The following is a 16,613-nucleotide window of genomic DNA, read 5'->3' as shown; positions in this document are numbered from 1 at the left end:
TCTTTTTAAATGAGTAGAATTAACTTTCAGTCAATTTTGAGTTAACTACGACAGTCCTTTTCCCACTCAGCCATATGCAACAAAAAAGATGCTTAAAAATAAAGATGCCAGTCTCGCTTGTTTATAATCATGTGCGTTATTAATTGGTTTTAAACCCACCTAATCCACGAAGACAACACTGATCGCATTGATTTAGCAGGAAATGACATATCTGGGGATTAGTCCTACTCTCTGATCAGTGGAATTTGTCAGAAGTCACATTAAGCGCGAGCAGCTGGAAACTTCACAGGCAGTCGAGATGCCTGAGGTCTGCGCACGTGAGAGAAAGAGAGTCTCAGGAGACTACTATCACTCTGACAGATGAAGCCAGCCTCCGCGTCCTATCCTAGGGCACTGCACACACTCTCCGCTTGATGCCATCAGGATTACTTGACCTTTGACACACACACACACAGTCCATCTGTCATTCTACCTTTGAGCGGCCAGAATACTGCACTTTTCCCTCATCTCTTATCTTATGCCGGTTGAAGTCTCCAAGGCCCTGTAATGCTTCATTGCACTGTGATGATCGCTGCCTGAGGTAAAACACTTCTTCCTCACAGCTCAAACTCCAGCGGCACAGTTTCACCCATATCCCACAAGTGCCGCCACTTTAATTATTTTCCTTAGTAGTGAACAGCAGAGGAAAGGAAATGCTTAAATCGCTCTTATAGCTGATTTAATTTCCACAGTGCAGCATGCGGAACAACCAGTCCCTCGAATAAAATCGATTTCGGCTCAGTTAAGAAGTAAACTTTCATATTAAATCTGCTGGTATCAGACAACAGATGGGTTTGATGCCAGGAGTCGATGAGGAACCGCAGGCTCAAAGTGAAGTGTCAGTGAGCGTGGCGTAAGTAACAAAACAAATGTAGAGCTTCTTTCATTGGACAACCTCCCCTGATGATGCTAACATCTGTGTGTGTGATCCTGTGAGCTGATTCATCAGGATTGGATGATCTCCTGGTGGAAATAAACTTCACGGTGAGTGTGAGCTTGCATGTATTGTTTTGAAGAGAGAGCTGTTTTGCCCCTCTGATGTTCTGCGGAGGAATTACGAAACGGTTGAGGAAAATAATCAATCTTTGATGGTAATGATGTGCTGGAAATGACATGTGAATGATTTATTTATTTTTATTTTTTCAGAAGCTAAAATCAATGTTGGCTATACATTCTGTAAAATACTATAAACATATTGTCAACTCAAAAACTTAACAAGCTTTTATTATTCATTCATTTTGTTTTCGACTTAGTCCCTTTATTTATCAGGGGTCTCCACAGCGGAATGAACTATTCCAGCATATGTTTTACGCAGCGGATGCCCTTCCAGCTGCAACCCGGTACTAAGAAACATCCATACACAGTAGCAAAAGATCAAAAGAAAATCGGCACACTGCCACTTTAGCTCTCAAAAGTCCTTTAATATCCCATTTTCTGGTGGCATAAAAGTAGATTTTTTGGTAACACTTTATAATAACTACACACTATAAATCATTTATTAAGCATTAGCAAATAGTGAATTCATTATCTGTCAAGCATTAACTCAACATTAATAAGTGTTAGTAAGCAGTTTATAACTGCAGCTACAAATGCTCTATTCTTGACTTACAAACATATTTAAAATTTGGTGAATAATTGTATTATCATACTCTGTTATTGATTTATTTTTCATTACTAAATTAATAATTAAAAAGTATCGCATTATTCACAAACCATCTGCATTTAGGAGTAGTTGAGGGTTTTTAGGATCATTCAGAATGAGTTAGTTAGTTTATTGAAATCAACGTTAACATGTCTTATTCAGGCATATATTCATGGTTACTATGTATGTTAATAAATGCTTTATTAACTAAACGTCATCTAGTTTTGTGACCTAATCTCACTGTAGAGTTTAAACATTGCATCCTATTATATTGTTAAATTCTTTTATTGTTGTTGTTTTATCCAGTTTTATGTCATATTTTGACACTCCTGTTATTTGGCAATGTTTAAACTTTCCAGTAATTTCACTTTTTAGAAAAGATTGCAAAGATTATTGTCCATTTCATTCTGAGCCTTTATTTGTCATTTATAAGGTATTTATAAAGCATGAATAGTCCTGACTTTAGATTAGGTCACAAAACTGCATGAAGTTGAGTTAAGGCAATTATTAACATATTAGTTAAGTATATGCCTGAATAATAAGATACATAAATGTTGATTTCAATAGTTTATTAATCATTTACTAACTCATTCTGAATGATCCTAAAAACCCTCAACTACTCTTAAATACAGATGGTTTGTAAATAATGTGGTACTTAATTTAGTAATGAAAAATAAATCATTAACAGAGTATGAAAATACAATTATTAACCATATTTTAAATTATGTTTGTAAGTCAAGAATAGAGCATTTTTAGCGTTATAAACTGCTTACTAAAGTTTATTAATGTAGAGTTAATGCTTAACAGATATTGAATTCACTAGATGCTCATGCTTAGTAAATGATTCATAGTGTTGACCTAATTATAAAGTGTTATAGATTTTTTTTTTTTTTTTTAGAGAAACAAAACTTTTTTGTCTGCGGTAACATTCAGTGATTAATAAAAGAATTCCATGAGAAATTAGACTTCAAAAATTACCGACTTTGGATACGAACAACACTGCCTTCAGTGATAAGTGGTGTGAGATCACAAACAAATGTTCATTTGACTTGATGGTGCTGCTTATTCAAGAAATTACTGAGCAGCTGTCTGTCGATCGTAATGATGGGAAAGTTTTGTGAAGTCATTTAGTGATACAGACAAACTTAAAGATATCATCGCTAAATGTGAATTACAGAAAACACAACTTGAAGTGGAATTAAAGGCAGTGAAAAAAAGAAGTTTCATCGAGACTTAGAAGACTACAAGATGCAACGTATTTACACCTGGAGATGCAGTTATTTACTCACGGTGCGCGTAACTTTCACAGAAAGATTGAACCCGAACTGACATCTGGTTATGACACAGACTTATTCACGAAGCATAGGTTCTTCCTCGTCATCTTTTTTATTAGAAAACAAGGCACGACAAGGCACAACAAGGCACGACAAGGCACACTTCTCATCCCACTCGCAGAGTAAGAGAAAGAAAAAAGCATGTAGAAGGGGTAAAAAGAGATCATCAATATGGGAGACACCACAAGTTGCCTCATCATTGAAGTGAACTTTTCCGGTAAACTCTTATCATCTGACTATTTACAAGCTCTTGAGAAAAGTTTGTCTTTTGTACCTACTACATATTGTAATGAATTTAATGTCTTTCTAGATTACATTTTTTTTTTAGAACATTACATCCTGAAGAATATTTTTCGAGTAATGAAAGTAAGCTCAATTTGTGTCCTTCTACACAGCAAAATGCTAATTCACCTCCTGATAATCATCAAAATAATATACCAATTGATCCTGGGATTTTTTGCAAAAAATTTACTTTGTTTATTTTTAATAATTTTTATCCAATTCACCTACAGTATACCGCATGTCTTTGAACTGTGGGGGAAACCGAAGCACCCGGAGGAAACCCATCACGCGAACACGTTGAGAACATTTAATCTCCACACAAAAAAATGCCAACTGGTCTAGCTGGAACTTGAACCAGCAACCTTCTTGCCGAGGCGACAGTGCTAACCATTGAGCAACCGTGCTGCCCAAAATTAAATTTTATCAAGTTTATATTATACTATTTATTATATCATATTAAGTAACGTCTATTAAGATGACTAAAACTGAAATGATTAAGCAAAAAATAAAGGCGGATATATAAATAACTGCCGCAGAACAAACTTTACTAAACTAAAAATCTGATATTAAATTATAACAAGACCCCAAGACCAGTTACTCACTGAAGCTAAGCAGGGCTGCGCCTGGTCAGTACCTGGATGGGAGACCACTTGGAAAAGCTAGGTTGCCGTTGTAAGTGGTGTTAGTGAGGCCAGCAAGTCATGCTCAACCTGCAGACTGTGTGGGTCCTATAATGCCCCAGTATAGTCAAGGGAACACCATACTGTCAGCGAGTGCTGTCTTTTGGATGAGACGTTAAACTGAGGTCCCGACTCTCTGTGGTCATTAAAAATCCCATGGCACTTCTTGTAAAGTGTAGGGATGTAATTCACTCCATCAGCCTTTACCCATCATGACCTCCCAATCATCCCTATTCACCGAATTGGCTCTATCACTGTCTCTCCACTCGCCAATAGCTAGTGTGTGGTGAGCACACTGACGCCATTGTCCGGTGGGAGCTGTTGGATCATCCAAGTAAATGTTGCACACTGGTGGGGGTGTGGAGAGGACCCCCCCCCATTACTGCAAGATTACTTATACAACCATTTATAGTGTATATATTGTAATGCATACAATGTAGCTTAGTTAGGTTCTCATTTCATCTTTTAGTGCTCTTCCACGCATTGTTCAACAATTTACCTGAGATAAAACTACATTCAACAGCCTAATTAACTCCAGAAAAATTCAGCCACTGTCATCCAAATTTATATAAATCTGATGAAGTGTGTACTACAGAACTGTCTCTCTCTTCTGTATGTGCTATGCAAAAAAAAAAAAAAGATTATAATAATTTCATAGACAACAAGGCACATCTTAACTCATTAGTTTTGTCAGATCTTGCTACAAAAATGTAAACAAGACAAGCTCACATTAAAGATAATCCCAAACTCTTTGTCATGGAAATAAGCCACATGCCAATTTATTATGCACCTGTTTTCTTTAATATTATTTTGGTAACTCTTTAAGCTGCATTACATAAGCAGGTCACAATTGATTTTGATGCTCTGTTTGCTGAATTTAAGTTACATTGCATCTACATGCCAGCTAATTCTCATTGGATTATAAGTAGACTGTTAGGTTAGAGTTGGGGTTAGGGTTAGTGCAAGTTGACATGTGCTTGCAAAGTTTCTCATAGTCAGTTAAATGTCTGTTGAAAGAGAAGAATCAGTAGATAATAAGCAGACAGTCTACTAATACTCAAATGGACCATCAAAATAAAGTGTTACCTATAAGCAGTGCTACTAAAAATGTACATGGAAAGCAAACATTTAGAAGCAAGAAAAAGCTAGGACACCACTGACAGTGGTATAGTTCAAAATCAATAATTAGTTTTGGCTAGTTTGTCTAGTTTTGGCTAATTTGTAGAATTATCTTCAAACAGCGGATTCTCGTTTGTCGCGAGGGACATGAATAAACTCCCTGAATGAAAGAGCCAAACTGCAGTTAAAGTCCACCATTTAATAATTTGGCAAATAATTCGACTACAGATGTCCATGTAAACACAGTCACTTTGTCCCCTGTTGGTTGTGTGTTTTGACTCATTCAGCGTGCCCAAATAGACACTTCCACACCATGTCTCTTTTCTTCCTCCGACACTCCCCCCTAAACAGAGCTGGACACGCCCAATTTTCTGACTTTTTCCAAAGTAGAGGTGTGAAAACACCCTGCTGAAACGAGGGGGTTTCATGGCCCTTTAAAAGCAGAAAATTGGGCTGTCTTTGACAGCTTGCAACTTCATCTGCCACTTTCACTACAGTACATTTACATGGACACCAATACTCCGCTTTTATGATTAAGATTATACTGATTAAGAGTCTACCATGTAAGCAGTGATTTTTGATTACCTTAAAGTATGACGCGAGTCCCGAAATGCTGAAGTTTTTCTTTCTGTTTGCCATGCAGTATCAAATTCCATTAAAACATCCTGAATGAAAATATGCTGAATGAGAGTGAACTGCTGAGCTGCAGTTAAAGTGTAAATATTAAAAATTAAACTGCGAAATTGCATAAAACTCTAGAGGAGACGCAGGATAGCCTGGTGATGTGATCTTAATTGTTTTATACTGAAACTTTCCTTCTAAAAGCGCGTCCTTGGTCTTATCCAAATTTATTTGCACGTTAAACACACGCAGAGCTGGAGCAAGCTGAACTGGCGCTCTAGGCAAAGGGCAATCACACCGCCCTCAACCGGAAAGTGAAAAAGAAAGTGAGCGGTTTGCTCATGAAAGCGAGGACTGTGAGGGAGAGGGTGGGTGTAGCGGATGAAAGTGGGGGGACCGGGGGGTTCGCTCACTATTCTGCAGCCCAAGGCGACCGCCTAGGTCGCCTCTATGCATGCATCGTCCCTGAACAGACGTCGACCATAACAGGAAAAAAAAAACTGCAACTGTGTTCTTTTTTGTAATGCATTAAATATTTCTAATTAATCACGTGCGTTAAAGTGCTAATTTTAACAGCCCTAATATATTGGATAGGGTGTACCCCTGTAGAGCTTAATGTCTAGCAGCGCCTCTCCATTTATAGCCAGTTCTACTATTCAAATCAAAATTCTACATTGTGTTTGTTACATCATTAAAATTAAATTGAAATTTTAAAGAAACTCTTAAGTTTATTTCTGAATGACACACAAATCTCAATTACTCACAATGGCCATAGCACATAACGCTGAATTGAGCACTTCTCACAATTAGTCAATCACAGCCACTGCATTGGTAATCTTGATTATTATTTCCATTATTTATGCAGTTTTACCTCTGGATTTTATCACATAAATCTGCTAACGTTGCAATACTTGACAGGACTTCCCTGGAGCCACAGACTGCCAAACCCTTAAACAACAATAAAAACCTCTGCAGAGCTATACCTTTAAAATATATATAAGAAATGAAGGGTGGAGCTGCTCCGAATGGATGACCGTGATGCTCCCTGATCTCCATCTTCATGACCATCCCTACAGCAAGGGCAGCGGCTGATTGTGATGAATGGATAAAGAAGTGATGACACAAAAACGAGACTGTCAAGCTCTTAGAAAACGTTGTGATCTATGTATGCCATCTGGGGGATGGTGGATCGCGATAGTGAAGTCGAGCAATCTTCTGCTTGCCTGAATGCTAAATAAAACTTCATATCAACTGTGGCTGTCCAGAGTAAAAAGGACAAGATCGTCAGAAACAAGCTACTTTCTCTGGTAACATAACAATATCTAAACCCAATTTATCTCACAGGCTCTTCATTGAAACAAAGATGTCAGCTCAATTAGTTTTTTTAAACAAAACCTCTGTACGCACATCATCTGGGGATTTACAGATACAATGTGGATTGATGACAGCATAATCTGTTATTTATTCTGAAAACAGGGCGTCCATGCGGATAGACTTACAGCTGCCTCGGTTAAAGCATGCGTTTTCCTTCGGGCATCGTCTGCCATGTCTCACTGCATATGTGGCAGACACTGCCAGAGCTGATGTGTCACTAATGAAATATAAATAAAGTGGAAGCCCAGAATAAACAGATTTTACCCAGCTGCTAATTAGCACTGGACACAAGACCTGAAGCCTATGAATGCATATCAAACAGCTCAAGATGTTTTAAAATGTTATTTAACGAGAGAGTTCAATTTAAAATGACTAATCTGTCATTTTATTCTCAACTTTATGTTGTCCCAAACTTGTTATTTCCTTCTCTGTGAAACTGAAGCATGTGAAAACACTCCAACTGACACAGAGTTTTGTATCACTGCACTCGTTGCTGTTCCTGTCCAGAAAACTGCTTGCGTTTGCGTAAGTAGTGGATTTCTGCAAGTATGTGGACATGTGATCATCAGTAGCCCCTTTCACACATACAGACCTTTCCGGAAAATTACCGGCAATTTTCCGGAAAGGTTGTATGTGTGAACAGGTCCTTTTTGAAAATACGGGTAAATTCGTTCTGGCTATTTTCCGGAAAGAGAAGTTGTAACATTACCGGCAATTTGCCGGAATGCTGCGCTGTGTGAACGCAGAAGGAAGATTTCCGGAATAAGCTCGTGCACGTCTAGAACGTGCTGACGTAAGACTTCTGCTTTAGCCAATCACAACAGTCAGACGCATTTACGTCCGCGCGGTTTGTGAGAATAAAAGCCTTTGAATATTTTTCCAGACACATTTAGCTGCTAGAAGTTAGTCAGATAACGTTTATATGTTCTTCTTAATGCCAACTGTGCAAATAATCATCGATAAGATGCTTATGATAAGCCGTTGTTTGTTTACCTTCAAGCTTTGCGTGTGCCCATGAAACAGCCTGTGAGCGTCAGCACACGCACATATTATGATCATCTCGACATGCGAATATGATCCAGTGAAAGTTGTTTACAATATTGATCATCAAAAGAGTTTGTAATTTAGTCAAATGTTTACAAATACAAGCGCAGCCGTTTAAAGCTCATTTGTGGTGAATGATGTCAGAATTTACCGGTATTTTGGAATGGATGTGTGAATGCTCTTTTCCGGAAAATTTCCGTAACGTCCTCGCCTGTGTGAACAGCGCTTTTTTGAATATACCGGTAAAGTCGTTCCGGAAATTTTCCGGATATTTACCGGTATCACTGTGTGAAAGGGGCTTTTGTGAGTGTGTTGGAATAGAGAAATTACAAGGGATTTCTTTTAACATATTTTTGTCTCTTTTTCGTTTCATTAAACAAGTATATTTGTATTGCTTAAAGGTGATATATTAACCAAACTTCTTCTCCAGTGTGATATGTTCTGCATAATGAAGCATTTTTGCAGAAGTAGATGGAGCTGCTAGAAATCGAAAGGCCTGAGTGTCTAAAATTAACTTGAGCTCTTGCAGCGAAACATCATGTGAGCAAGAATTTGCAGTTAAGAAGTCTTGCGCTTTTTTGCAGAGAATTTGTAGAAAATGAGGACGTATGTATGGGTGTGACCAGTGCTCAAGTGGGACTCCTATTCAGCCCTGTAGTTTCAAGCCTTGACTGACCCACCTCAGTTCACGACTGCCTATATTAAAATAAGGTCATTTCCAATTCAGACACTATCACGTTTTTTTTCAAAGAAAACAGCTGCTTTAGAACTTCAAATGTTCAACAACCCTAACAGTATTATATGTCTTAACTATAAAAATGAAAAAAAAAAAAACATTTTTATATATATATATATATATTTTTTTTTTCATTTTTATTGTTAAGACATATAATACAGCTAGGATTGTTGAACATTTGAAGTTCTAAAGCAGCTGTTTTCTTAATTTATGAATGTAGCGAATCATCTGATTTTCATTGAGCAGGTGTAATATTCATTAATATCAATCATTCGAATTCTTTTATTCACTAAGGTCCCGCTGTTTTTGGACGAATGATAATTACGTCATCCTTAACCTGCGGGCTGCATTTTGCTCACAGGGCTGCGAGAAAATAAATAAAAAGAGCGGAGCTGCGGCAAAATAATGAATAAAAGAGTGAGGCTGCGGTCAAATAAATAAATAAATAAATAAATGAAAAAGTGCGACTGCTGAGAGTGCAATCAGCTAGGGACACCGGTCCTCAAGGCCAAAAATGGAGCAGCCCACTGGGAATTCTCCCGGTCCTCGCGATTATCCAATCTGGGCCTGGGTGCGGCCAATGGAGGACTGGAGAATGACGAATGACGAATTTCACTAAACTCCACCTGTTGAAATCAGCTGCCTTTATAAGCTGAAGTCAGGAAATGAAAAGCCCTGAATGTAACTCTTGCATTGCATTGAGGATTCCAGAATTTTGTGAATCGAATTATTCCTACATATCCAATAAATTGCTAATACTGTATGTTAAACCTTGAAGAAAAACCTCTTCTGACCTTTTTTTTTATATTGAACACGCATGGAATTGATTAATTTTACCAACAAGTGAGTCATTTGAATCATTTAACCTGTTTTTATTTTTTAAATGCACGTACATAATCATTATGTTTCTGAGTGAGTCATTGAATCACTCACTTAACTAAACAAGTCTTTCACTGTTTGCTATAATATAAGCCAGCCAACCTGCCAAATGCGAGTAGATTTCAGCTCTGGCGGGTTAGACAGACAACACCGAGCAAAAGAATGCAGGTGAATACAGACTGAGAAGATGATTACTGACGCTAACAGCTGATGTGATGCGCACGCTCCCGTTTACTTGCACAAAGCAACCATGCTTAGAGGAAGCGCAACTGGTGTGGTCGGTTCCCTTTGAAAAAGACTGGACAAAGAGTGATGATTGTGTACACACAGTCCTGCTGCTTTTAAGAGCTGAAGATTTAAAAAAAATAATACACATATTTTTGTTTAAGCAGCAACGGTCACAGCTTTCATTTTAATTATTCTTTGAACAGATTATTAACAGGCCTAGCTATAATAACCGTGTGTGCGTGATCATCCTTTTATTATCAAACACGGTATGTTTCACCTTTTTTCTTTTGCTTACAGTTATTTCTCTTAATATGGTTTGATGATTATTGTTTACAATAACATTACTCCTCGTTTATGTTTAGTTAACTGGTGATCTGGGACTTTTTTTTAGATACACATATTTTAGAAACACAACAATATTTCTTTTTAAAGAAAAGTTTTGTTGAATTAAAAAGAGCACCTATACAGCTATACATATTTTTCTTGTTTTGAAACATTAAAAAATTGTGGCTAAGAAATACTTATTTGGTGTGGTCAGAGATAAATTTGGTAAATCATTAATTTTGAGCCCTGAAAAGTCATGTGAAATAAAAACTGATTGCATTGCGACAACCTATTTGCTCATGCACACTAAGCAGGCTACACAATATACACAAGAAGTTAATAGCATGAGAAGGCATGTGGACATAACACAGCATCTAAATCAAGTTATTTTACCACGTCAAAGTCAAATTGATACATATAAAATATATTTTCCCAACAATAGTGGCTAGTGAAAATGACAAGTGACTAGTAATGTTGGAAATCTACTAGCCACAGTGGCTGGTGATCAAAAAAGTTAATGTCAAGCTCTGTGTATAGCACATAGCTACAACAAGATGTTTTTTCAGGGATATTGATAAAGGAATATTTCTAATGATAATGAACTAATCACTAACATTTTCCATCGGCTTGTTAAGTTTGACGTCACGCGGAGCGGCTTCCGGGTCCAAGCGCTCTATTCAACTGAATGGGGAGATTCATGAAATGCTACAAATAAACGTTTACAAAGCGGTTTAATACTTTCGAAAGTCACAATCGCAATATATATGTCCATGCCTAATATCCGATGATCAGAAATGGATTAATTTTTTTATAATTAATTTTGTTAAAATTTTGTTATTTGTGATGCAGCAAGCCTAGAGATTGTTGTGTACACTATGACTTTATATAAAACTAACTTTAATGTGTGATAAGAATAAAACGTGATCATAAACTAATGATTTCTCCATTCAAATGAATGGCGACTTGGACTTGGAAACAGTATTACATACGTCACAAACACGTCACCACTTAACAAGCGGATACACGAATAGCAGTGGGATATGGCTGTATATCAGCACTAGTGGGAGGCATGCGTTGGCTCAAGGTGTAAACATCTAGCGTAATGTCTAAAGGGATTACAAAACAGGTCATTTTTGCTCATATTTTAAGATTATGAGGCTGAACGGCATGAAATGCCATCAATTTACATTTACACCAATCAGAAATTTTAATGAATATTACTAAAGTGGGTACCAATAGGTACCTATGAAAACATTCCTTTAATGCAAAAACCCTGTAAACAGTCTCTGTTTGGATTCTGCTGTTCTGTCTTCTGCAATGGCTTCCTAAAAAATGCAGCCTTTCATCTTACTTTTTAACAAATCCTCTGTGAATTGTAGTTTTATTAAAAACAACAACAAATATAAGGATTTCAATTTTTAAATTAACTATCCCTTTAAAAGCACGACCAAAATAGTCCCACTCTGCATCAGTGAACTAACCACTAGTCACTATACTCTTGTGTTGATTTCAGATAAACTATATATCAAGGTTCAGAGCTCACAGCAGCAGGTGCACAGTGCACCCAGGGGTTTGGTAATGTAATCAGGCCCTAATATGTTTTGGGAACAATACCATTTACACCATTAAACAGGTGATAGCCAAGGGACAGGCTTTCTGACATAGCCACTCTGAGGAACATAAAATGTGAGATGAGAGATAAGTAAAGGGCAAATGTAATGAATCATGCAGACAGGTAATTCATCCTATAACTCCATGGGCCGTGCTAATGAACACAGGGAGGCCATGCGTCCCAGCAGACCTCTCTGCTTTTTTTCGAGCATTCCCACCACCTTCATCTCTCTCATTTTTTTTCTTTAATGGGATTCGTGGCTCCCTTACAAAAAGAGCTTCCATGCTGAACCTCATACATACACATATGTGTAATAGACCAGAAATATAATGATCAACACAGTCATTCTGCAATTTTCTGCATGAATAGTTTTTCCTAACAAATTGAATTAAGTTACATCTGTTTCTACTATTGCAGGATCTTGAATCCTGGAAACTTGTTAGCAACAAGCTGCAGGATTTTTCTCCAACAACAACCTGATATTTTGAGAAACTGGGTAGAAATAAACCTGAGATTTAAAAGTATGTCAGAGAGTGAGACTTCACCATTTGAGATTCCATACAGCTAAATATGGATACACACCACCTAGACTTAATGTAGGTCAGGAAAGCACACTGCTGATGCCCATACTAAACCAGTCCACACTATCCCAAATGTTTGCAGTTTTTAAACGTTTTAAAAAGATGTCACTTTTGCACAAAAAGGCTGCATTTATTTGATTAAGAAACAGTAAAAACAGCATTATAATTAAAAACATCTGTTGCTCCAGTCTCGAGCAGAGATGCCCAAACTAGGGCCCGCGGGCCAAAGTTGGCCCTAGGTAACCTTTGATTTGGCTCGCAGTCCCATCTGAGAATGATGGGGCGGTTTCAAGATTGTCATTTCAAGTCTAATGGAACCAACCCGGGCTCATTGTGGAAACGTAGCCCCGCGGACGTTTCTGCGGACCGCGATTTACTTCCCGGGAGGTACGTATTCGAGCGATTTTTTTGTTTTCGCGGATCCGCGAGAGGCCGCTGTGCGCGCTTTTTCGCATCTCGGGCGGGCGCCGTTCTCGCGCGAAAAGCCGCCGGATCGAAAAAAAAAAAAAAAGCAAAAGCCCTCGTCTTCGATTTCGACCGCGTTTTCGGCTCCTCCTCCTCTGGGGCCTCCGCTCCGCCGACGCAACGCTGTGAGCTAGGCGGAAAAACTGATTGCGTTGGGAAAGCCCTCCACTCGGAGGCGAGCCATTGGCCGGCGAGCGCGAAGAGGAGGGGCGGAGCGGCGCCACATCCCCCCGCAGCGTTCGCTCGAAAAAAACCAAACGCGGCCTTTACGTACCTCCGGCCACGTAAATCACGGTCTCCAGAAACGTCCGCGGGGCTACGTTTTCAGAATGAGCCTGTGTTGGTTTTATTGCAGTAGGTTATAATTTTATTGTTTATTTTGAAATATTATGAAATTAATTAGGACTTTTTTTTAGCACCTTTAATGTAATATAGTCTGGTATATTTGCTGATAACAGTTTTTCAGGTTAATAATATGATGCAGAAAAAATTGCTTAATTAAAAATATTTGCTTACTTTAAAGTACAAATGAAATCAAATCTAACCATATGATTTTGTTATCACATATTGTCAGTATACAATGAATTTTACTTTTTCAGAATGAGCCTGGGTTTGATTACATGATTTTGATCCAACTGTCAGTTTTGACAACAAGCAGTCAGGAGGAGGTTCTTGTTAAGTTGTAATAACTCTTTAAAAAACATTTACTAATCTTTCTGAATGAAATGCCTAAATTACTACATTCACTCAGCTTGCAGTAAGAAAAACAAGCCACACCCACTGTTTTCTCATTAATTATTCTGTTACGTAGAATATTATTGGTCGCAGCTTCTGGTTCGTGTGAACTTTAATTATTTTAAGGGGCTGTTTTGATTTAGGAGGGGCTAAAAATTTCTTTTGGTACACTTAGCACACCATGACTCTAATTAGTGGAATTTTCTTTAAAGGATCATGGGAAACATATTTTTTAGGATGATTTCTACTGTTAAAAACGGCAAACAGTCCTATATGTTCATTAGCTTCCTGTCTCATAATGACATACTGTATATGTGGATGCAAAGTAACTCATGAACTGATGTTATTTGTTTACCTTGGAGAAGATGGGTCCATGTGTAGTATTGTTTATCAAAATAGTACTTACATCATGGATGCTGCAACATTTATTTACTCAATGAAGACTACATTTTTACAGATTTCCAAATTTTGGACATACATAATTTCAGGGCTGTTGTAATGTATCCTCAGAAGCCATGGGGTATTAATTGTGGTTTGCCTGTATATGCAAGCACCAGTAGCCATTTACTTGCATTTAATGAATCACCAAAAGGAAAATCACCTAAAACATAATCTTGGATGGCCTGAGGGCGAGTAATTGAACAGCAAATGTTTATTTTTGAGTGAAATAAAGCAATAATCTTATTTATTGAAATACTCAAGGCAGTGCATGATTTCAGCACCTGGTTAACTTGAAGTGTGGGTTTTAGTGTTGAAATACAGCGCCCCTGGGAGACGCTCCACACGCTAATTGCTCAGCGCCGGCGCAGCAGCTGACTAAGCACTCGCTCAAACAACCAGCAGACAGCTCATGACTGTCAGCGCAGATGTACTGTCACACTGTTATAAAATATAGATGACTTTATAAACTGCTTAAAATACCACACAAAGGCCAAGGCACGCAATCGAGACACTGACGATTGGTGTTGAAATGAGAAAAAGGCGTTGCGTAAATTGCCAACGAATACGGAATACAGACCTGGTTATGTCATTTCTTCAGCTGGTGACAGCTGGAATAATGAGGTGTTAGCTTGTCTATTTGGTATGCGCTCTAACCTTTCTCTCGCTCGCAAAATTTCTCTCTCTCTACCCCCGGGCTGTTTTAGGAAAGTAGACACCATTTCACTTATACAGGGTCCATTTCCCTGGAGCCATGGGCCTTGTGACAACTCAAGTTGTTATCGGAGGAATCTAGTGAAATATTGAGCTTGCACAGGTTTGCCTGTTTATCGCTTTTTAATATTTTTGCATGTTAGCACTCCATCCGAACCACTCGTGGAACATCCAGAGACGACCTATATAGACTCCCAGGCCAGCATTTTACTCAATGGATTTTCTACATGAATATTTAGTGCAGGAAAAACCAAGAGCCAAGACCTGCAGTCTGACCATATCGATTTTGTCTACATCTTGCAACCGGCTGACTCCTTTTTTTTATCTTGAAATCATGCAAATCTGAGATAAGTTGGTAGCCCCAGGGCTGGGTCACATTTCCATACAAGCATCTTGTGGGTTCCCTGAATTATGCAAAGATGCAATGAATATGGTATAAAAACAATCATAAATAAGACATGGCATTGGGTGAAGGTTCATTAAATAAGATGCAGGAGAGTCATGGGTATCGTTAACTAACAAAAAGTGAGTTTTCATTCGCATTTTGTATGAATATTATGCCGAGCCCTTGCAAACGTCAAGATAATAATGTCTTTAGAGATGCAATGTAGCTTGCATTATGCATTATTTGTTGGAAATGTGGTGTATATTCAGAGTTGCACATAACTGTTTTGGATTGCTTCTCAAAAGAGTGCCATAAGATGTTGTTGGGTCCTCACACTGTTCATGATACAGCCACCTTATGCGCCATATATACATTTGCATATCTTGTCATCCTAAAGTTGTGGCCAGTCCAGAGTATGTACAGTATATTCCAATTGCCAACATTTGAGGTAATATGAGAACAATGCCATTATAATCTTCAATGTTGTCTGCAACATCATCAGTTCACACAGAGACCAACTTTACGTTCTTCCTCCAAGCCACAAGCATCGAAATGTTGCATGAGTCTATCTCCCGCAACATTATTTATTAAATCTGAGGTTACAAACTAAATCCAAAGCCTATTGGAATTGCTACTTACTAGGTATGTAATGATTCACTGTGAGTCAGTTGCAAATCGATTCAAATATGTGACGATTCAAACCGGTTGAAATGTTGAATGAATCGCGGTACGTGTTTTGAACAGAGGGGTTGCTGTGTTTACAGGCACAATCATGCTTTTCCTGCACATTAGTGGCGAGCAAGAGGTGAGGCGGCAGAGTAAAAAGACAGCAATGAAGTGTGCCAGACAAACTGTGTGCAAATACTGCAAAAAGATGTTTACAATACATACACTAACTGTCACATCCCTGGTTTATTCCTGCTGCTCCATCAACCACTCTCTCTCACCATCACGTTCCCTCAGCACCAATCATCGCTCCCCATCTCTTGTCACCTCTCATCACACCCGAGCGCATTCACCTGAGTTCTGATTAGACACAGCTGCACCCATCATCAGGACTGGAACCAATGTTTGATGGCTCACCTTACCTTCTCCCTGACTCGGCTGCTTCCGTGGATGTTTCCCCTCTCCAACGAATGTTTCTCCTGTAGATGTTTCTCTCAAACCTGTGGATGAACAAAGATATCCTTAAGGAAAGTGACTTTACACTCTATGTTTGCCTAAAGCTCTTTGTTTACAACGTAAACAACAATCCATCTGCTCAACTGCAAAGACTATCACTTACCTGCTTCTCCTGTTTATTAATCTTTATTAAACTTGTGTGAATAAATTCATGAAAAGAGAACCTAACTTGTCCTCATTGTGTGACTGTGGTACTAAC

At 38.3% G+C, this 16,613-nt stretch overlaps 1 protein-coding gene across 3 annotated transcripts in view; it reads right to left on the bottom strand.

The window, feature by feature from the left end:
* The window catches only part of adipoqa (adiponectin, C1Q and collagen domain containing, a), a 51,891-nt gene that overhangs the window by 19,667 nt on the left and 15,611 nt on the right, over positions 1-16,613 (bottom strand). For 2 of the 3 annotated variants that reach the window (XM_087308764.1, XM_087308765.1), the window contains exon 4: positions 16,321-16,398. In XM_087308764.1, coding sequence (XP_087164890.1) covers positions 16,321-16,398 — 78 coding nt within the window. Of the gene's footprint in view, positions 1-16,123; positions 16,194-16,320; positions 16,399-16,613 lie in introns of those variants that run through there. The other variant, XM_087308768.1, reaches the window with a different exon arrangement.

Source organism: Danio rerio, chromosome 24 (assembly GCF_052040795.2).
Source record: "Danio rerio strain M-AB ecotype USA chromosome 24, GRCz13ab, whole genome shotgun sequence".
Taxonomy (NCBI): Eukaryota; Metazoa; Chordata; class Actinopteri; order Cypriniformes; family Danionidae; genus Danio; species Danio rerio.
The sequence above is the reverse complement of the archived record's forward strand: the minus strand, read 5'-3'. Positions and strand labels throughout refer to the sequence as shown.